Source organism: Trachinotus anak, unplaced genomic scaffold (assembly GCF_046630095.1).
Source record: "Trachinotus anak isolate AG129_WGS33_773 ecotype Australia unplaced genomic scaffold, CSIRO_AGI_Tana_v1 ptg000034l, whole genome shotgun sequence".
Lineage (NCBI taxonomy): Eukaryota > Metazoa > Chordata > Actinopteri > Carangiformes > Carangidae > Trachinotus > Trachinotus anak.
In genome coordinates, this window is record NW_027273885.1 from 7,292,260 (window position 1) to 7,314,010 (window position 21,751).

The 21,751-nt window shown below is 38.6% G+C and overlaps 2 protein-coding genes across 5 annotated transcripts in view; one reads left to right on the forward strand and one right to left on the reverse strand.

The window, feature by feature from the left end:
* The window catches only part of LOC139614355 (apolipoprotein A-I-like), a 385,012-nt gene that overhangs the window by 115,207 nt on the left and 248,054 nt on the right, over nt 1–21,751 (reverse strand). Inside the window, exon 1 of one of the 4 annotated variants that reach the window (XM_071471515.1) lies at nt 20,914–20,918. The exons of the other annotated variants lie outside the window; for them this stretch is intronic. The gene's annotated coding sequence lies outside the window, so the exon portion shown is untranslated. Of the gene's footprint in view, nt 1–20,913; nt 20,919–21,751 lie in introns of those variants that run through there. 4 annotated transcript variants of the gene reach the window in all.
* mpzl3 (myelin protein zero-like 3) lies at nt 3,078–16,989 on the forward strand. Its single transcript, XM_071471490.1, has 6 exons — nt 3,078–3,325; nt 6,110–6,276; nt 12,755–12,968; nt 14,490–14,646; nt 15,625–15,694; nt 16,001–16,989. The coding sequence occupies exons 1-6, from the start codon at nt 3,256–3,258 to the stop codon at nt 16,079–16,081; spliced, it is 759 nt and encodes a 252-aa protein (XP_071327591.1). The 5' UTR covers nt 3,078–3,255; the 3' UTR covers nt 16,082–16,989.

The following is a 21,751-nucleotide window of genomic DNA, read 5'->3' on the forward strand; positions in this document are numbered from 1 at the left end:
GAATTTGGCATTCTCTTGATTGGAATAATCAATAATCCACCCACACAAACAGAAGGACTGCTGTGTGTGGCATATTCTTGTCTGTTCTTGTCTGCGGTTGCCAAAAGGCATTCTGGGAAACGTAGGAAATTAAGTTAAGGGGAAAGAAACAGCCAGTGCTACCGAGCTAACGACTGACTAGTTTTTGCTCCCACCATTACCTGCTCCTGATAATGTTTTTGGCACTCTATCAAATGAAAAAACAGAAACATATTAAATGGTAAACATAACTGACAGAGTCCAGACTGATTTTACATCCAGATCTGACTGCTTCACTATTACTTCTTCAGGGCAGGCATTGGGAACCACACTCCTGTGAGAGGCGTTTTCAGCCAATCCCTGTTCATGAGTCATTTAAAAGCCATTCTCTACCTCAATATGTTGATTACTGCAAAGCACTTAAATCATTTCTCTAAAGAATAGACTAATGTGGACTTTGTTTAATAAAGGAAGGAATGGAAACATTCAAACTTTATCTCTGTCTTTCCTGCTCTCTGTCTTTCCTGCTCTCTCCTTCTTGTTTTCTCTCCTGCTTTCTCTCTCTCTCTCTCTCTTTCTCTCTCTCTTTCATTTTAGTCTGCATTCCACACCTTAGGATGGACTGTACCTGGCACAGTAATGTGTAAATTCCTTTACACATACTTACCCACACTGACTTGTGTGTGCACACACACGAACACACTAAAACATGACCTGGGAAAAACTGGTTGCAGAGGGAGAAAACAAATCACCTCACTCGAATGTACTGTACCTATATGACTAAATGTTGATGGATGTAAGCCTCCACATGCACGCAGACATTAATCCATTCACTCTAAAGGTAGAGAGTCAGCTTTATTTGCCTCAGTGTTTTGTCTAGAGTAAGGGCCTCCTATAGCTACTGAGGGTATTGAGTAATGTTGTTACACTTGTTTGTGACAAGCCAAGAAAAGAAAAGAAAAGTTTCTCTGTATGAGAAACCTTTAAAATACAGTGGGTGTATTGGAGAGTAGCAGATACAACTTTTCATCAGCTTTTCAGTGCAGCGTAAACTGCGTATAAACTGTTGAAAATACTTTTTGACAAAGGATAATGGTTAAATACAATGTCTGGCAACATCAATTTAAATCACCTGAATTAGTCCTCTCCAGTGTTGACAACAGAAGAAGAGTTCTCTTGTTGACGAGGGTCGCCAGAAAGCAGCCAGCGGGGAGAGCCTTCATTGTGACTGAGAAGATTTCAGCTGAAACTGAGACCATGCTACTGCGACCAGACAGAGGACCCCTGTATTCACTCTCACAATACATAACACAATGTAGAGCTGTGTGTGTGAATGTGTCCAGGTAACAGCCGTAACACTTATCTTCCAACGGAGGATGGGGAGTCTGTCAAATTTAGGCAGATTGTATAATATGGTTGACACAATACAGTTCTGTGGATCATAGAAATTGTGAGCGCTCCCAGTTAAGGAAGGTCTGAAACTCAGGGTCTATTCAAAAAAGGAAGCGATATCCTTGTCTCAGTGTGGGAACTGTTACATAATATTATTAACAGATACAATGTAAACACTGTATTTGAGAGTGGATGCTGGGAGCAGGAAGCCTGTGCCTCTCCACCACATCTTAATATCATATCAGCATCCACAGAGATTTGCAGTGAATTTAGATTTTTACAATAAATACAGTAATTCACATCCAGTTATCCTGTTTTTCATATCCCCTTATTATTGGGTCTGTAGACAAGGCTGCTTTTTCATTTTAATGAACTCATTAACTTTTACAAGACTCCAAATTAGTTTGCACAGTACAATTTGCTGTTTTTAGAGTACACAAGTAATTATTTTCTTCCATTTTTTTCCCTTTCTAATCCTGGCATGCAATTATGTAATTAACTCTTCATAAAATATCCAGCTATGTACATTAGACTGTAATTCTGCCAGGCATTGAATCACATTATGGTAAACGACTGATACATATACTGTGTATTTCAGGGAGCAAGGCCCGGAGTAATAGAGGATGCTGCTCTCATTCGATATCCTCTGATGTATCATGAAATGAAATGAGGTTATGCAACACGATTACAGCATTTCTGCTGTCAGAATTGAGGAAACGCTCCTGGCAGACCAGATGGATGTAAGGATGAAACTGACAATCCAGACCAAAAAAAAAAAAGAGAGATATAAATAAACTTCAAAAGGATTCTGTATAAACACATGCAGTGGAGAGATGACGCATGGCACCAGAGTGAAACTGAACAAGCAATTTCTTGAAAAACAAATACCTTCTCCCAGTAGGGATAATTACAAAAGTAAAGACAAGAGATCGGGGGCAGGGATAGTGGAGTAATATGCCTAGAAATAGCAGGGGAGTCCCACTAGAGCATCAACGGTTTTATACAGGGGCTGGAATGGGAGATAACAGAAAGACCTGGCCTCAGGCCTCCACACAGAGGGTTCATGTGAGGGGATGGAGGTGGGAGAAGAGACTGTATTGTATTTTAATTTTGGCTCAACCTATGCCTGTTTTAAAGATTGTTATGTTCTCAACATCAAACTTCTAAAATAAACCAAAAACTATTTTTTTTTAATTGTTCTTGTTAATTTACCACGGATTTACCAGAAATTTTCAATAACACTTATTTATTGCATACTGTACTGCAGTATAAAGAAAGCTGTTTATTTATCCCACACTCACCGACATACATGAATGGACAGAATATCAGAAACACCTGTCAGTGTAATACAATCCAGTTCTACAGCACCAGCTGAGTCATCAGCAACAGTTTCAACAAAAACTGAACATTAACACCTTCGTGAGGATAACGAGGTCATGGTTTAACTTCAACACGTACACTTAAAAGAATAGAATTATAAACACACCGTTGAGTCACTATAAACATCATGGCTGTGCAGCGTATAACAACTTTTTTTTTTTTTTTTTTTTTAATCTTTCACTGTTTTCCCACTTCCTTCATGTAATTAAGCTTAAAGTTGGTAGTCTTACTCCTAAAGATCCGGCAGCGCCACTTCCTGATACACCTGTTTGTCAGGTAGGACAGTCAGCCCACAGCCCGGCGTCTGCGGGCGCAGCGGACAAACTGAGTCATGACTAAATAGATAATGGACGGAATTTTACTGAAACCCTGACGCAACTTGTCCGTGGGATTTTGTTGTTGTTGTTTTTTTTTTTTTTTTTTTTTTAAGTCGCCAAGCGAGTGAATCCGTCTCTACAGATTAAAATGCGTCGTCCGCGTCGAGGGAACGTCGGCCTGGATGTGGTTCTGCTGCTGCATTTGCTCGGTTGTTTGGGTGAGTACACAGGCCGGAGCCCGGCGTTCACGTCGGCGCATTCACACAGGTGACACCAGTGGCCCTAGTCCGGATACTTTTTAGATAAAAGTGACGAGGTGTAGTTTGAATTGTCTGTAGCCTGAACCCAGCGTTTCCTTTTCAGAAAATTCCAACGAAAGACGTTTCAGGTTTAGTTGAAGTGAAGTCTGCAGCTGTGTAAACACCAACGCCATTTTAAGACATGGTCTTTTTTTTTTTTTTTTTTACACTTTTGGTTGATGAACAAAATGTCAATACCTGAGAAAAAACATGGTGCTCAATTCTGTGCATTATAGCAACGTGGACACATACGGCAAATGCAGACTTATCATGAAAATATATACAATAAACTCTCCACCTCAGACACATTATAGGTCATATTCGTCTGTCAGTTAGTAATTTTCTTCTGTGGGAATGAGTCAAAACAGTCCGTAGAAGTCAAGTAGTTGCCACAGGATACAGGAGCAGCCCATAATAAGACAGGACAGTGGAAAACACCAGGCTTGGAGAGACTCTGACAACTGGTATGCAGTAAGTTAAGAACACTGTCTTTTTGCCAAGCACATTACAAAAATGGCTTCAGCCTGTGGGCAGTTGTCTGCCTCTCTTTGCCTCACTCCTTTTATTGAAGGAATAAGAAGAAGAAGAGATACATACACTGATGGCTGCTGTGGGGTCAGCTCAATCTAGTTTTATTTTGGCTCCTGTAGTCTCTGGTTCAGTCAAAAGACAAGCAACATGACACTGTAGGGGCAGATTAGTACTGTTGTGGTTTGTCTTTACTTTATGAACATGCAACTTTTGCTCTACATTTATGTACTGTCTGCCAGTACACATTTATACCTGTAGCCATTTTTTTTTTTTTTTTTGCCTGGGTCACATCAGGACAGGGCAACATGATGCTATTCTTCTCCTGACATTTTCTTTCCTCCGTTTAAATGTCCAGACAGCTGGTTGTTTAAAAAAAACAGGTGTCAACATCTCCACTGATGTGCTGCTAACTTTCCAATACCACCACTAATTACTAGATTGCCAGCATCTATCCTATCTTAAAGGTTCAAGAGTGGTGCAGCTTTCAAGGCTCCACAGCTTGATTTCTTATTTTACTGAAAGTGATAGCTTTGTTCATGCTGTCAACCTGCTCGCCCAGGGAGTCTTTGTAGAGGACTCAGGCTGATCGCATTATATCGCTGACACTTCATATAGGATAAACTTTGTCCTCACCATGGCTGGTGGGATCTTTGATGAAACCAGTGGTGTCAGTCTATGATCTGATATATCTGCTGATTACAAGGTTTATTTTGCTCTCACTTAGTCCTTAGAGAAAAGGCAGTTTGAGGCCTTCGCTTTGAAATGGAGAAGGATGCTTTTATGTGTGCTGTATGAAAGTCACAGATGGGGTCTTAACACTCAAATACGTCTAGTTTTTTCATGCCAGCTTCACTTTAAAGGCCATGTGGGCAGTGATCCATTATAATAAAGATTATTGTAATTTGATTTGATGGCTCTGTTATTTGGTGAGTTGGGTTCATGATTGACCGGGCTAAAATACCTCTGTTGGATGGATAGCTGTGAAATTTGCTTCAAATATTCAAGGTCCCTAGAAGATTATTTCTAGTGCTCCTCCAGCAGGTAAAAGTTTTCACTTCATTGAAATAACATGACATCAATCCCTGACATTTTTTAAAGACCTTCAAGGTTCCCAGAGGATGAATCCTAATCCCCTGGCCTATCCTCTAATGCCACCATGAGGTTGACATCTTTGGTGATGAGTCAAATATCTTGACAATTATTTGATGGATTCCTTTTGAAATTTGCTTTAGGTATTAATGGTCCCCAGAGGATGAGTTCTATTTACTTTTGTGACACCCTGATTTTTCATGTAGGGCCACCATCAGATCAGAGTTTCATTTTGTCCAGTGCTTTGGTTTATGACAAATACCTGCAAAACTAAAGACATTGCCATCTTCTCAGCTGTACTTTGTGTACAGTGCTAAATGTTAGTGAGCTTACATGCTAAGTTAAGATGGTGAACAGTATACTGCACCTGCTTAACATCAGCATGTTAGCATTGCTCATAGCTCATAGCACCACTTTTGTACTGTAAGTAGTGTCACAGAACTGCTAGCGTGGTTGTAGACTCTTGTTGTTTCCATGTTTTCCATATGGTCTGACTTTAGTCATCATGGCCTGAATAACTGATATTTATCCAGTATTTATACTCTAGTGTAAATTGCTCTTTTCTAAAAGATGCTGTCAGAGCTCAGTGCTTATTCATGGATACAGTCATAGCTCTTGAGCATCAAGTACTGCTGTAGACATTGCCCTGGCTGGCCTCCCTTGGCAATCTGAATAAAGTGATAACAATGACAAAACATCTTGCAAGGGAGTTGGGGACATAACTTTATCTGTAGTTGAAGGTCCCTGACAGACAGATGTGTAGCAAGTCTGTCAAACACAACAAGAGAGGCTAGTGAGACACTCAGTTCAGTGTCTACTAGGAAGAATCTGCTATGCTGACACTTTAATGTTGCCACAGTGTGGGCACATTTTGTAAATGCCATCAGGTTTTTTATTTAACATTTTGCTTAAAGTAAGTGAGTAAAATGTCACTCAAATCTGTCCTCCTTTTGTCTTTGTCTGCCTCTACTCCACCCCCTTTCTCTTATTCTTCCTGAACACCTAAACATGTAAAATGCACATATCACATTGCACCTATTTCTGATGTAACCCCTGACCTTCTTTCTACCATTTCACTTCCAGCCCCTTCCCTAGTGTCCTCCATCTCAGTGAGCTCTCCAGCAGAAGTCCATGCATCTAAAGGGGATACCGTCTCATTGTCCTGCACTTTCACTTCCACTAGTAGGCCAACCAGTAAGATGACTGTCGACTGGTCCTATAGGCCCCCGAGTGGAGGGCCACCACAGACAGTGAGTACAAATTTATCATAGGATCGACTTACACAATATTACTATATATTACTACACAACTATATTATAGACACTGTTGCAGCACTTGTTAAAATGAACATGTACAACATGTCTATGATATCAAAAAAGCTGAAATAATTACTTGATTAGCTGATAGACATACAATTTATTGGCAACTACTATGTGTTTAAGATCAGTTTATCATTTTTTAAGAGCAAAAATGCCAAAAAGTCACCACATCTACCCTCTCTTCAGCCCTTTCTTACCCTACTATGACAGTTAACTGAATTATGCTGATCATAAAAAAAGGAATTAGAAATCATCACCTTGTGCTCTGAAATCATCACCATTGTGTAATTGGCATGCAGATACCAAAACTATACCATCTTTTTCTTATCACTTCTTAAATTACATGCAGTATGAAGAAATACTGATTAAACATAACTTGGAAGATTATATTTAACAATGGGACAAAACACGAAATATCACTTTCTTCCAAAACTCATTCCCATCATCAGTGACATAGTGTCCCTTTATTTTCTTCATATTAAATGCACTTGCTTGGGTTAATGTAATTGAACTTATAAGGAGTAATGAATGTTCTCATTGATCACTATTGTAAAAATTTGAACCTTGTATTAATTAAAATGTGTGACTGCAGACAAATACTTTCTGACAGCCTAACTCATTGGTCAATAATCAAGAAAAGAATTAGTAATGCAAACAAACATTAATTGTGTCCCTAATCAGATTTAAATGATGTAATGTGCATGGAACTTCAGGTGACATGAAGCTTTTTCCATTTAATTTTTAAGACCTCACTCACGCTGTGTTCATTGTACAGATATGTGACTTCGTTGCTCACTCTGTACAAACATGACTTGTTGCTGTGTCTGCAATTCCTAACCACCTTGACCTCTTTTTATTTCTGAACCTATATGTACACGTGCAATGGTAAAACATGCCTTGAAACAATCTCAGGTCAGCCTCAGTTTTAATGTAGTTACTGTATGTACTGATAAGTTTGATTTAACAACATCACCGTAGTAGGAATCTCCAGGTTTTAGATAGCCCACCTTACAGCCTAGCTTTTGTGTCTTGTCTTTTGGGAGGTTTCCCCAGGAAATCCCGACTGGTCAGCCACCTTAATACCCCTTCCTTTGTGGTGGTATCGTGGTCTTGTTTGAAATGCGTTCAGATGCATCCATCTCAACCCATTACTGCACTCAGTCCTGTAACCCCCACGCACTTTGGGTTCAGTTTCCACTGACCAATCCACTAAAAATCCACCACATAATTTAAGCTGTTCCATTTGGACTTGAGGATAGCCATCAAATGTGGTTCTGTGAAATTGCATTTGGAGCATGGGAATCCATAGTGTGGTAGCTGCAACCCTATATGCCATCATTTCCTATAGGAGCAGTCAGGCTTAAGTGGAGGCTAATGTTTTGTGGCTCCACTGATATGGAGTGCTGTTGGTTTAGTCATTAAGATGTACAGTAATTGTCCGGTGTCAAAGTGTGTAGAGGGGAGGAGAAGAAAATGACTCCGTGTTAGTGTGTGTATGCATGTGTGTGATCGTCAGCAGATAGGCTGGTATTGCCTCACAAAGTCGCACAGCTATAGTAAAAAGAAGGTGTGTCAGCAGGGGAAAGCCTCACCAGTGCCCGTATTTCCTTCTAACTCAGCTCAGCTATTTTGTTCTCTTTATCACAGATAAATAATGTGTGGCATTTTCCTGATACATAGATGGAACCAAGTCTGGAAGTTTCTAATTTCAATTTTCTAAACCCTCATTTACTTTCCGTCCAATTTCATTAGCAGTTTTGGCTGGTTTATTGGCCTGTGTGTCCCTGGTCGTATATCACACTGGGAGAGACCATGAATAAGCATGTGAAAAGCTCCATCAGAAAATATAATTTTGCTGCCAAAGCTTTAGTGTCAATCTGAATTGCTGCAGTGCTTCAGTGACTTGCATAATTACCTCAGTCCTGATGAGAATTAATTTTGTAGATTGGAGAAGAGAGGCTGAATATTCAATCAAATATCAGTGGAAGCTTGCTGTAATTTGAGGATTTGGTAATTGAATTCTGCTGAATAATGATAAAAAAATAAATCTATTATGAAGATCTAAAACTTAAGTTAGACACTGTTGTTAGATTTGTCAAACCAGGGGGAGCAAATATGTGATGATGATTTATAGTAAAGGTGGCCCCAGTTTAAAGCAGTCTCCCACTCTTGGATGTATTGCTGCATTTGTCATGAGTTTAAATGGAGCTCTGAGACTAGTGTTTGTTTCCAGACCGAGCAGACTCTGCATAGTCACTGGATTCAAGCTGAGCAGGGAGATGACTGGCTTTGTCTCTGCCAGGTCTACAATCAGCGTGTCTGTAAAATGCAGCAGATTGATACAGCTGTAAAACCATAAAGCTTTATCAGTGTCAGTGAATCTGTGTTGGCTTTTGATTTTTTTTTTTTTTTGCCTCAGTTTATTGGCAGGATATACACGGTTATCCTTGTTGACAGTAGTCACAGTGTGTAAACCTTAAGGCAATAAATACACTTACTTTACACAAAGCATACACTTTTGCATGATCTTGATTAAGGCTGCATCAGTAGTGAGTTTGATCTGGGACTGTTCTGACACACATTTCATTTTTTTATGAATGTTTTCATGTTTCATGTGTCATACCAGATTTTACACACTGCTTATTTTTTTAATCATATTTTCATATACAATATATTACATAAGTACTTAACATTTGTACTGTCTGTAGTTTTGCTATTTTCACAGTTTGATTGTGAATATATTTTATTTTACATTATGGGATGTTTATGTGCATCTGTAATTGCAGATTAAATTTTTTTGTCTTAAACATACAGTGCATCCGGAAAGTACTCACAGCACTTCACTTTTTCCACATTTTGTTATGTTACAGCCTCATTCCAAAATTGATTAAATTAATTTTTTACCTCAACGTTCTACACACAATACCCCATACTGACAAAGCGGAAAAAGTTTGCTTGAAATTTTTGCAAATATATTAAAAATAGAAAACAAAAATCACATGTACATAAGTATTCACAGCCTTTGCCATGACACTCAAAATTGAGCTCAGGTGCATCCTGTTTACACTGATCATCCTTCAGATGTTTCTACAACTTGATTGGAGTCAACTTGTGGTAAATTCAGCGGATTGGAGATGATTTGGAAAGGCACACACCTGTCTATATAAGGTCCCATATTGACAGTGCATGTCAGAGCACAAACCAAGCTATGAAGTCCAAGGAATTGTCTGTAGACCTCTGAGACAGGATTGTATCGAGGCACAGATCTGGGGAAGGGTACAGAAAAATTCCTGCAGCATTGAAGGTCCCAATGAGCACAGTGGCCTCCATCATCCTTAAATGGAAGAAGTTTGGAACCACCAGGACTCTTCCTAGAGCTGGCCACCTGGCCAATCTGAGCGATCGGGGCAGAAGGGCCTCAGTCAGGGAGGTGACCAAGAACCCTATGGTCACTCTGACAGTGCTCCAGCGTTGCTCTGTGGAGAGAGGAGAACCTTCCAGAAGGACAACCATTTCTGCAGCACTCCACCAATCAGGCCTGTATGGTAGAGTGGCCAGACGGAAGCCACTCCTCAGTAAAAGGCACATGACAGCCCACCTGGAGTTTGCCAAAAGGCACCTGAAGGACTCTTGGACCATGAGAAACAAAATTCTCTGGTCTGATGAAACAAAGATTGAACTCTTTAGCCTGAATGCCAAGCGTCATGTCTGGAGGAAACCAGGCACCGCTCATCACCTGGTCAATACCATCCCTACAGTGAAGCATGGTGGGGGCATCATCATGCTGTGGGGATGTTTTTCGGCAGCAGGAACTGGGAGACTAGTCAGGGTCGGGGGAAAGATGAATGCAGCAATGTACAGAGACATCCTTGATAATAACCTGCTCCAGAGCGCTCTGGACCTCGGACTGGGGCGAAGGTTCATCTGCCAACAGGGCAACAACCCTAAGCACACAGCCAAGATACCAAAGGAGTGGCTTCGGGACAACTCTGTGAATGTCCTTGAGTGGCCCAGCCAGAGCCCAGACTTGAACCCGATTGAACATATCTGGAGAGATCTGAAAATGGCTGTGCACTGATGCTCCCTATCCAACCTGATGGAGCTTGAGAGGTTCTGCAGAGAAGAATGGGAGAAACTGCCCAAAAATAGGTGTGCCAAGCTTGTAGCATCATACTCAAAAAGACTTGAGGCTGTAATTGCTGCCAAAGGTGCTTCAACAAAGTATTGAGCAAAGGCTGTGAATACTTATATACATGTTATATTTTTGGTTTTTTATTTTTAATAAATTTGCAAAAGTTTAAGCAAACCTTTTTCACTTTGTCATTATGGGGTATTGTGTGTAGAATTTTGAGGTAAAAAATGAATTTAATCCATTTTGGAATAAGGCTGTGAATACTTTTCTGATGCACTGTAGTATGCTGTGCTGCTGTTTCTTACACATCATGCATGACTTGTATTGATGTATTTAATACTTGTAATGTTAACACATGCACCTAGGTCACATACGTATTGTACATCCCTGTGGACACCTGGTAAAGCAAACATATACATCTGAGAACATGTCTACTCATTTTTCATTTAGTTTTTACATATATTGTATAAAGAATAGTAGAATAGTGGTTAATTAATAATAATTGTTACCAAGCACTCAGTTTAGTTAACATCTCTAGATCAAGTAACATCTTGATGTGTCACGTCACGTTAGCTCTTTTTTTTTTTTTTTGTTCTTTTTAAATTTACATTGACTCAAATAGTTTGTCTCTAATTCCTGAGACATGGCAAATATAAATCTGTTGTTTGTAATGATGAAATGCAAATATAGAAGTCACAGTGGGGAAGAAGGCTTCAGGAGCGCATGGTTTGATACTGTGATGGGAGTGAAGGCATCCTGTGTGGGATTGACGTTCCACATACACATGGTTGTGAATTTGGACAAACATCTATTAATTAGACTAAAGGTGATGGTGGTGACAAGGGCATTGCTATACTTTAAGATACTTTTGTTTCCTCTAGAGCAGCTTTCTTCAGAACATTTTAGGTCTTGTGTAGAAGGAGGTGCATGAATTAGCAGAATGCAAAAACATCCATTTGGGATTTTAGAAGAAGAAGAAATCTATATCTGCTCTGCTTTGAGAGTAGATATGAAGGCCATGCAGCTCTAAAAGCCTCTTGATGTCTTCATGTTCCTCATCTGACTCCACCAGCGCAGTACAAGACGTAACTGGGAAGAGTAATGACTGACCACTCATATTACATGAGCACTTACTGTCTTAGCTTATCATTATGTAGCTGTACCATTTCTGGTCTAGTTTGGTTTTACCCTTTTTAACCCTTGAAGCCAGTGTATGAAACATTTCTTACTGTGTTGCACTGAAGACTAGATTTTGCATTTTCATTCATATGAGTATGTGAAGGAATTCAGTATGTTGTCCAGCCTTGCTTGTCATCTGATTTTTTTGTTCAGCTTTTGCTAAAATAAAGTCGATTAACAGAATAAACATATAGTAGCTCACAAACATTATCTAAGATCTTTGCATCATTAATCACTTATTCAGTTCCTGTGCTTTTCTTCCATCCTAGTCTCTGGTTACTGATGACTAATCGGGGACTCACAAAACTTACTAAAACACAAACTCTCCAGTCTTTGTTTACTCTGTGAAAAACATATAATGTGGTAGTGTCAATTTTTTTTATCCCCGCTTCTCCACCCACATGCACAACACACGTACACTCTGCATGTGGTGTTTTGGTGGGGTCTGGGTCAGCTTGATGTGGGAGTAATGCTGGAATGGAGTTTGATGTAGAAAACAGACTGAAGTGCTAAACTTGAAGGTAAAGTTTCTGAGACACCTGTAGTTCAAGTTTTCTCTCTCTCTCTGCAAGATTTATGCACACACATGAATTTTCTTTGCCGTTTGCTCAGTCAGATTTTTATTCATATTTCTTAGACTAAAAACAGAGCCCTCTTCTCTCTGTTATTGACTGAATTGCCAAAATAAAATGTCCCACCACCATCTGCCCCACCACCTGTTGCGCTTGACACTTTCCTTCAGGCAGAAAAATGCTAAATTAGATTTAGTGATTAGTTATTAGATTTAGATTGAGTGAATATTCTTATTATATGCAAGAGAGCTGATCATTAATTAAAATTATTTAGGTGCTCCTCTCTTGGTGAGATTTCTAGACATACCTGAGAGGTGACAGTAGATAACTGTAATCATTGTACATTCATGTTTTTGCCTCCTCCTTTAATATTTGCTATCCAGTTGTGTCGCACCCTGAGGAACAGGAATGAATAACAACAGTGCAACAGTGAACGGCAAAGTTACACCCTTGTGCAGGACACACACACACACACACTATTTTATACAAATGTAATTTATTTTAACCTTCTCTCTTCTCCTTACAGTTTTTCCACTTCTCCTCAAGGGCATTCCCTCCGCTTGAGGGTCAGTTCACTGGTCGTATCCAGTGGCAGGGAAGCCCGGCGCGTGGGGAAGCCTCCATCTCTCTGATCAATGCCACACTGAACGATAATGGGACCTACACATGCTCAGTCAGAAACCCTCCTGATGTCCATGGGTCCCCAACTTCTCACACTGTGCTCACTGTCACGCCAAAGCGTAAGATAGCACACACATGCACTTCAGATTGTAACCGGTTGTAACCAGTTCATTAGCTCCTGAAAAAAGGAGGTTACATTGGCGGAGGGATGGGACACAGGCCATAGTGGAACTCATTCAAGTTTGGTGCAGATCTGATTAAAGTGGCTGAGCCAGGATTTTTTTTTTAACACTTTACTTAACATTGTGAGATAGGGCATTTTTTTCAGGATGTAATGTTTGGATCTTGATGTAAAAAATCAGACTATTTCCCTTTTCCTTCTATTTTTCTATTATAAGAGCCAAACAGACATGTGCAGGATTGTTTGGCCCAGATGGACGTATGTGCTCTACTGAGTGCCATTCTAGTGTCACTATGTAAAAAACATAATAATGTCATTTCCCACAGCCTCTTCAAAACTTTGCACATTTATATCCATGCTACACATCAGTTGTCAGATCTGGATTCCTGATAAATTTATTTATTCTCTAAAATCGCTCTGTGCTTGTCCTGATTTCACCTCAGGTGTCTGGATCTGGCTTTTCCCACAATTAATTGTATGCTGTGTATATGCAGAGACAGTGCTGAGGGGAAGAAGTTTCCACTGCCTGCCAGTTTTTTATAGCAGACTAATCCAAACATCTTATTAGTGTTTGTATAAGGCTGTCATGGTGTTAGCTTTATTGACTCATATGTATTTGCCCGACTCTGCTGTCAGCAGACTGTTGATGTTTAGAGGCAGGGATGTAGTGGAGGATAACTTTTTTTTTTTTTTTTTTTTTTTTTACATCTATCTACTTTTACAGACTGATGTAAATGATTGTGATAATCATCTTACCAAAAAGTATTAAACTGTTGTAATGTTAATGAAGACCAGGGATCTTTTAAAGCAATAGTTTGTATTGTGGAAAATATGCTTACTTGATTTTCTTGTCCAGGGAAAAGATAGATGCCGCCTTCATATCTGTGCAGTAAATGTGTAACTGGAGTGCCTACCAGGGATGTGGAAGTCACTGGTCCTTGCCAAGACACATAATGTCATCTATAACAGAAAATTGTTGTTTTCACATTTCAGTTTTTGTAGTTAGTTACTGAGCATAAGAGGTGCTGGTGGGCAGATTTTGTTACAGGGGCAGGCTAGCTATTTGGCCCTGTTTCCAGTCTCTGTGTGAAGCTAAGATAAGCTAAGCTAACCAGCTGCTAAGTCACCGTACAGGCATTCATTTAGCTCTTGGTAAGAAAGTGAGAAAGTGTATTTTCTAAAATGCTGAACTATTCTGTAGAGGTATGTTTTTCTGAATTTATAATGGTCTTATTCACCATCATTAAATTGTTCCTAAGTGTTTATTTACTGCAAGTGCAGAGTGACACATGTAACTGTTCTATGTACTATATGTGATTATATATGGTGTGTATGTACAGTATATGTCTGTAAAATGAATGCTTTTGCACATGCAGATGCTATAACATCATTTGAATGTGCAGTAGTAAACAGCTTTTTTTAATGTGAGTCCAGTGACCTCCCTCCTCCTCCTCCTCAGCTCCTGGCATTCACTTCTCTGATGTTGCGGTTCTCCTCGTTTTCATCCTCCTCCCCTCTGCTGTCATCACCGTCATTCTGATTGGACGGATGTTCTGCCCCAAGAAACACCATAACCAATCGAAGGCCTACAGATCACCTATAGAGGTCACAGAGGGGTGAGTAGATTTATTCAGCCAAACACTGCTGTGCGTCTTCAGGGGGTACTGATAGTCACTGCAGGCTTTGATGGTTATGGATGTGCCTCTGGATTGCTAATTTGATGATGGTTAAACAAGAATCTAAATTTGAGTCAGGGGTCTGATTCCCCCGAGGATCTGCTTGTTGTAGAAAGGGGCTCTGAATCTGCAAGAAGTCCAGCACTAACGTTTGCAGTTAGCTCATCTACAATCAGGTTTATAGTGTACCACTCTGTGGTTTGAAGTCACACAGGAGCTGGTATTTGCTCTTTGGACTGATGTAATACAAGTATATAAATGAACAAGCTATTGCTCCTCTGTAATAAACGTGGAACAGATTGCATAAATTGCATTGACAGGATTATATAACCAATAAGCGGCAACTCAAGTTCACATAGACCCATTGTCTTTGTTTTTCATTATTATTATTCAGGAAAAGTCAGTTTTATTTGTTTTGACCACTCAGGAGCTACATCAATTTTTTTCTGATTTTTTATTTATTTATTTATTTATTTTTTTAAATACTTGGAGGTAATCACATCACTTGATTAGCCTACCATAATTGAATTATTTAAACAGCATTTATATGGGAATGATTCTGTCCCAAGCTTTTTGATCCATATAAGTGGCTGATCATTGTAACTCTGATCACTGTAAGCAGTTTCCACTGTATTTCCCAAAAATGTAAAATTATTTTTTTTAAATTGTAGAAAAAAAAATCACTCTGCTTGAGAATTTATTTAAATCATTGTAATTAAATTCAGGCATTTTTGTTGTAAATCAGTAAAAATCAAAAATTAAAAAGCCTTCATAATTTTCTGTGGTTGAAATGACATTTCTCTCATTCACACCAATGAAGCATGTGAACAATGTGTCGAGCAGGCTTTTTCATTGCAATTGTGAATGTTGTTATTGTCACTATTGACCATCTTTTGTTGTCTGTTCTGCATTCATCAGAGAGGAATACGGCATCCACCCACCAGGGGCCAAAGTAAAGAGGGCCACATGCTGTGACCTATATTTGATGGTACAGTACAGAACGTTTCATTATAGCACAGTGCCCTCCAACCCATAAATAACTTAATGAGACATGTCTGCCAGATCTGTTTCACGTGTTTAATTTTATATGTCCTCAAAGTCTGACAACAAGACTTGATGGTTTATAAATTTTTTTTTTTCCTGATTGTAGTTATTTTGTGTCTGGGTCTATACTGTGTGTGTGTGTGTGTGTGTGTGTGTGTGTGTGTGTGTGTGTGTGTGTGTGTGTGTGTGTGTGTCAGTCTGTGTGTAGCTTCACCTGACTGCCTAGTTTTCTGCTCCTTTGTGTGTCCAGGATTCAGATGATGAAGAGGAATATTACAACCTAAAAAAGGGGCCTCCCATGGATGAAGGCTTTGCTGAGTCTCAGTGCTAGAGAACCCTGGTGGTTGCGAGATGTAACTACAACATCAGGACCCACCGGTGCATTTACAAATGGGAGGAACTGAATGGAAATCAATGCTGGATACATGTCTTCTGTACCACCATCAACCACTCACCCAGTCATTATGTTGACGGAACTTACTTTTTGTGGTGACCCCCCCTCCCTTTTTGTACTTTTGAGACAATCTAAACTGTTCATCCTCACATGACATTCACACTCAGAATACAGTATGCCAATATGATTTACCTTTTCTCCATAAGCTCCTAAATTTCTAAAGGCTTCCCAAGAACCAGTTCACAGCTTTTACACCAGTGTGCTGTGGAAAAAGTAGAGGTTATAATTCCTAAATCTGAGAGCTTGTGCTTTTGTTGGGACGATATTTGTCTGTGTCTGTCCAGGTAAGCAGCTGGTATCATTCTGTCACCAACTGATCCTGTACATACAAAAACAAACACACAGATAAGCACTATATATATATTTTTTATTATTATATGTTAACGATTTGTACGTTTCACTTTCTTATTGTGAAGGAGATATATGAGATATGTTTTGTCTAATTTATTGCCTGTGTCTGAGCGGCTGTATGAAATCTGTCAATGTAGAGATATTTTTCTGTTAAATCTTTAATATTTGGAGAGAAAATAAATAGTTTGATTTGGAACTTTGGTTGTTACCACTTAATATTATTTATATGAAAATATTTTTTCCATGCACTGTATATTACTGTACCATATCAGCACTAAATGTGTGTGTGTGCCATCTTACTACTCAGTATACTTTGGGAGAAGTCTGGATGTGGTCTTACATGGATGTATACTAAGTTTTGCTTTTGCATAACTTGCTTGTGTTGATGAATGTTTTAGAAACATTTTTGCTTAAATAAATTGTTTTTGACTCTGTGAGAGGATGAACATGACTTTAAAAAGATGTTTCCAGCAAATTAAAATGTAGAAACTGTTAATTGCATTAATGTTAGCAAACAGGATGCCATTTGTTAGTTAAGCTAATACGACCATGTTCTCCTCTAGCTCTCTCTTTGTTGGTCTGTTGCACTATTCATGAATGGGTCTCTTCCACTATTCATGAATGTTCTTAAATATTCCTTTATAAACTCTTAGGACAGGCTGGAGTCACAGAGCTTCACTCGCAAATTGAGGCAGCATCTGTCTCGTCTGAGCAGTTGTGGGACTCGAGAGTCATGAAAAGACCTAATAAAAAGCCATAGAATGGAACACACAGAAAATGCTAAGTCCTCATTCTGTCTCATTTCTTTTCTATTTCTCATTCAGCTCATTCATGCCCTCTGGTTTTAATAATTCACACACAGCTATGGTGAAGCAATTATCATTCCTGCTTCATCTGAACTACCATGGCAACAACTTAGTGATGTCACGCAGGGGGAAAAAAAAAAAAAAAAAATTGATGAAAGAAAGAATGAGAAAGAATGCACTGATAGCTGACTGCCTAGATATAATTTTATGGATAAACCTTGTTGGAGAGGGGCTTATTCAGATTTTTTATTACCTAAACTGAAAGGTCATAATATTATTACTGCCCAAAAATGTATCGTCTACATGCACAGATTTACCACTTTACTGTAGAGCTGCTATTCAGCTGTTGGTAGTGATACTGCAAATCACAGTAAGTGTTAACAATGAAATACAAACTCTCCCAGGAAGAGGAGGCCAGGCCCACCAACAGTGGCTGAACCTCACCATAGAAAGTTCATAGTTGGTGAGATTTTGAAGATGTGCACCTCTACAAGCTACAAATTAGTTTTTAGTTGTTTCCCAACCTGGTGTTTTTTTTTTTTTTTTTTGTTTTTGTTTTTGTTTTTTTTTCATAAAAATGTTTTATTTTATTTAAGGTCACAAGCCAACAAGGGAAAGTGGGTACCACCAGACACATATAATGTATTATAACACTACAACCTCAAGGTTAATGCAGTAGAAATCACCAGCTTGAGTCTGCTAATACCAAAAAAAGCATAAGCCATAATTAAGTGAACTGTTAACAGAGCTGTTGGAGTATCTCTTATTTAAAGCCCTGCAATCACATTGTTAATGTTATTGATTGAAATTCTCTTTCTTTCATTTATCTTGAACAAAATTTGCACCTTTAGTCATCAACAATATTGAAAAAAATGTTTGGGGTAAGAACCACACTCATTTCTTTGCCATCCACTTTCTCCTGACTCAGTAAATTAAGTAGACACCTGGTCCACTTTTATATTAGTATGACTTGTGGGAAAACCTTTGATTTAGATCCTCTGGGTCATTGTCCCGCCTGTTTCATATTTTCAGAGAAAGAGCGAGGGGAGGGGACGAGAGGAGTTCGTGAGAAACAGAAGTGATTTTTAGATGTTAGTTTCGGCAAAACAAGGGTTTGTGAACTTTGTTAGTACAGAGCCGAATTTAACAATATTACTCGAGTGGCTAATACATGGTAGACTGGAATTTGTGCTTCATGGAACATTGTGCAATATACTTGATCACTTCATTCCAAACAAAAGTAAGCAAAATTCATTTGACAGTTTGTATTACTCATTTATCAATTCTGTTTGTGTCTGCAGATAGATACGAGCTGTATACTCCTCTAATGATAAGATGCATCTGCTTCAGTAGAATTACAGTTAAATATACAAGGTCTAGAGTGAATGTAGACAGAACAGGAAGTCAAATACTTGAGACACATGCTGCTACATGTACCTATAGTTCAATATTAAATGTACATTTTATTGAAAGTAAATGACTCAGTGAAATAAGAATAAAAGCACAAAGTGATGAATGAGATTCAGATTATACTATTTCACCACAGATGACTGATTATGTTGTGTTCTGTCTTCTAGTTTTCCAGTTTTGGATAGATTCAGGATGCAGCCATGTCTCCCCTGGTAAAATCAAATGGAGGGTGCGAGCATCAAGGATTTGACTTGTTGCCATAAGAAGAAACCCTGCCCACTGCAACTTCTGGCGATACCACAATCGAACTTAGACTTAGCTCTGTGAAGACTGACAGCTGAGCGAAGCGATAGCTGATGTTCCTCATCAGCTTACTTCAGCATAAAAATGTGCAGAGGAGCTGCTTCAGGCAACCTCTGGTGTTGATGTTTGCGCGCCATCAATCAATTAATTAATTCATCTAAAACTAGCTATCCAGTCAAAACTCCCAATACTTGCATCCCGTTGAATAAAGGCATCAATTAGTAACTATTTCTACTTTTCAGAGTCACATTGAAAAATCTGATATTACATAAAAAATTCTGAATTTTATAACCATTTAACATTTGATTTGAAAAGCAATAGGGGCACCTAAAATTTAATATTGTATTTTCTACTGTTTGTATAAATAACCTACATGTACAGTACTACAACAGATTCACAGTCATGAAACTATTATATTATTTGTTTTTATAATTTTATTTACACTTTCATGGAGATTTAGCGGATTTATGACATTAAATCCTTTTCTTTTACACTCAGCTAGCAAAGGTTTCATTGTGACATTTAGCCAGTGAAGCATGCACATCTTAGCAGTGGCTTCATTGTGAAACTTCCTTTTGACATTTGGTCTTATCAAATTCTTGTCCTCACCGATTGTCAGCTGTGGTTCCTCTCCAGTGACGCTCAACACTGAATCAATTTCTTACGTGTGACATTTTGGCAGCTTCCACCCACATTTTTCTTCAGCCCTCATAGGTTCGACTGGTGTTTAGCTGTAATAGCACACATAGTGTATCACCTAGACATGTGAGAGTGCAGGTCACTCTGCAGGTAATAATGATGTTTAGTGTAAAAAGGCCACTTGTGATAATTATTTACTTTCCATTCATTGCTGTAACATGAAAATCTCTGTCTGACATGCAGTTTTCCAATTGGTACACACATTACTGCACAGTACAGTTTAAGCTTGATGTTCCATTTGCACTGCCTGCGTTTGTGTTAGCATCATATATAGAGCATCCTGTTTCTATTAAAAACTGAATTAGATCCTAAGCACCACACTTGTCTACATCTTCATATAGGTCGGTTTACTGATTACAATCATTATGGTATATTTGATGCAATTGGCTTTTACCTTTATATTCCTGTACACCTTGCAGTCAGTAGTCTTTGAATTATGAATCTCATTGCCTTTCACAGATACAGTGACCTTTCACAGCGCAAATGAGGAGCTACATCACCGTCATTCTGAAAGGACAGACTGCAGGGTTGATGCACAATGCAGCAGACTATATTATACGATAAGGAATGTATTTCAAAGTGAAGTAGTTAAGATTTTCATGTAAAAATAGATGTCTAATTTTTTACAAGTGCCTTGTTCCACATTAGAGGCGAAGAGCAAATTAAATAGGAGAATTAAAAGGCAGTATAAAAATGAATGTGGTCTGCACCATACCTTAATTCTCTGAGGTTTTCTTTCACAATTGCAATAGTTGACATGCAACACTTAAAGTATACTTTACTGAAATATAAATAGTTCACAAAAAGTAGGACAACTAACACCGCTCTGCTCAGGAAGCACACCCAAATAGATTGAGAAGCAAATAACTCATCTTTGGATGATGATGTGACAAAGTCTTGTGGATAGAATCGAAAAAGTAAAGTGGTAACACATTGGTAATTGGGTGTCCTATTTTTGTGTCTTAATTTTTAATATTTAACTGCACTGTAATCACAAAAATGACTCTGTAATCACAGCAAGCAGGAGAAACCTGTACTGTGCCTTGACTGTTTCTCGATACTGGCAGGACAGTGTCACATTATTGATCTCTGCGGTCTGTACAACAGCAGATTCAGCTGCTTAACAGAACAATCGCACTACTGGACACGGATTAGCATACTAAGACATAAAGATAAGGAGCAGCTACTTTAGGCTGGGGTCAGTTTGCTGTCAACTGCTGGCCAACCTGCTGCAGCTGCAGATGGATTGTTTTCAAAGACCATCCCACACAGTCTCTGTTTCTTTGGCTACCACCGCCTCGGCCTCAGCTTGATTTGGCTCTTGGGAAATTGAGGGTTTGGATATTTATTTTTCATGTAGAGAACCCCACTCATTTGTGACAGGAGATATATATATATATATATATATATATATATATATATATATATGTATATATTTAAATATTGATGCTGTAACCTTTTCATCATTGTGTAGCCACCTGCATTTGTTGAAATTATATATGTGAAGATATACAAATGCCTTTAAATCAAAATAAGTAAATAGAACAGTAGAATGCATAGTTATATACAGATGGATGACAGTCAGTGGTTTATATATTATATATTCTATATATAGATTCTATATTCACATTTGAGAAGCTGGAACCAATGAATATTTGACTTGTTTGCTGAATACTGACTTAAATGAATCAATAACCCATTATCAAAGTTATAGCATTTTAATTTTCTGTCAATTAATTGTCTAATGTACTAGTAATTTCATTATTTCATATTCTGGTGAATAGTGAAAGCCACAGCAAATGATTCACTACAGTTTCAGACTTGTCAAATTCATTGTTTTGTTTCTCCACTTATCATATATTCAGTTCTCCCTTGAATTTTTTGGCACAAACTTAAATTTAAGAAGCATTGTCTGGACAGAAAAAGTCAGTTCCCTTAAGCAAAGCACTTATCTGCTAGTTATTCTAGTAGAGCGTCC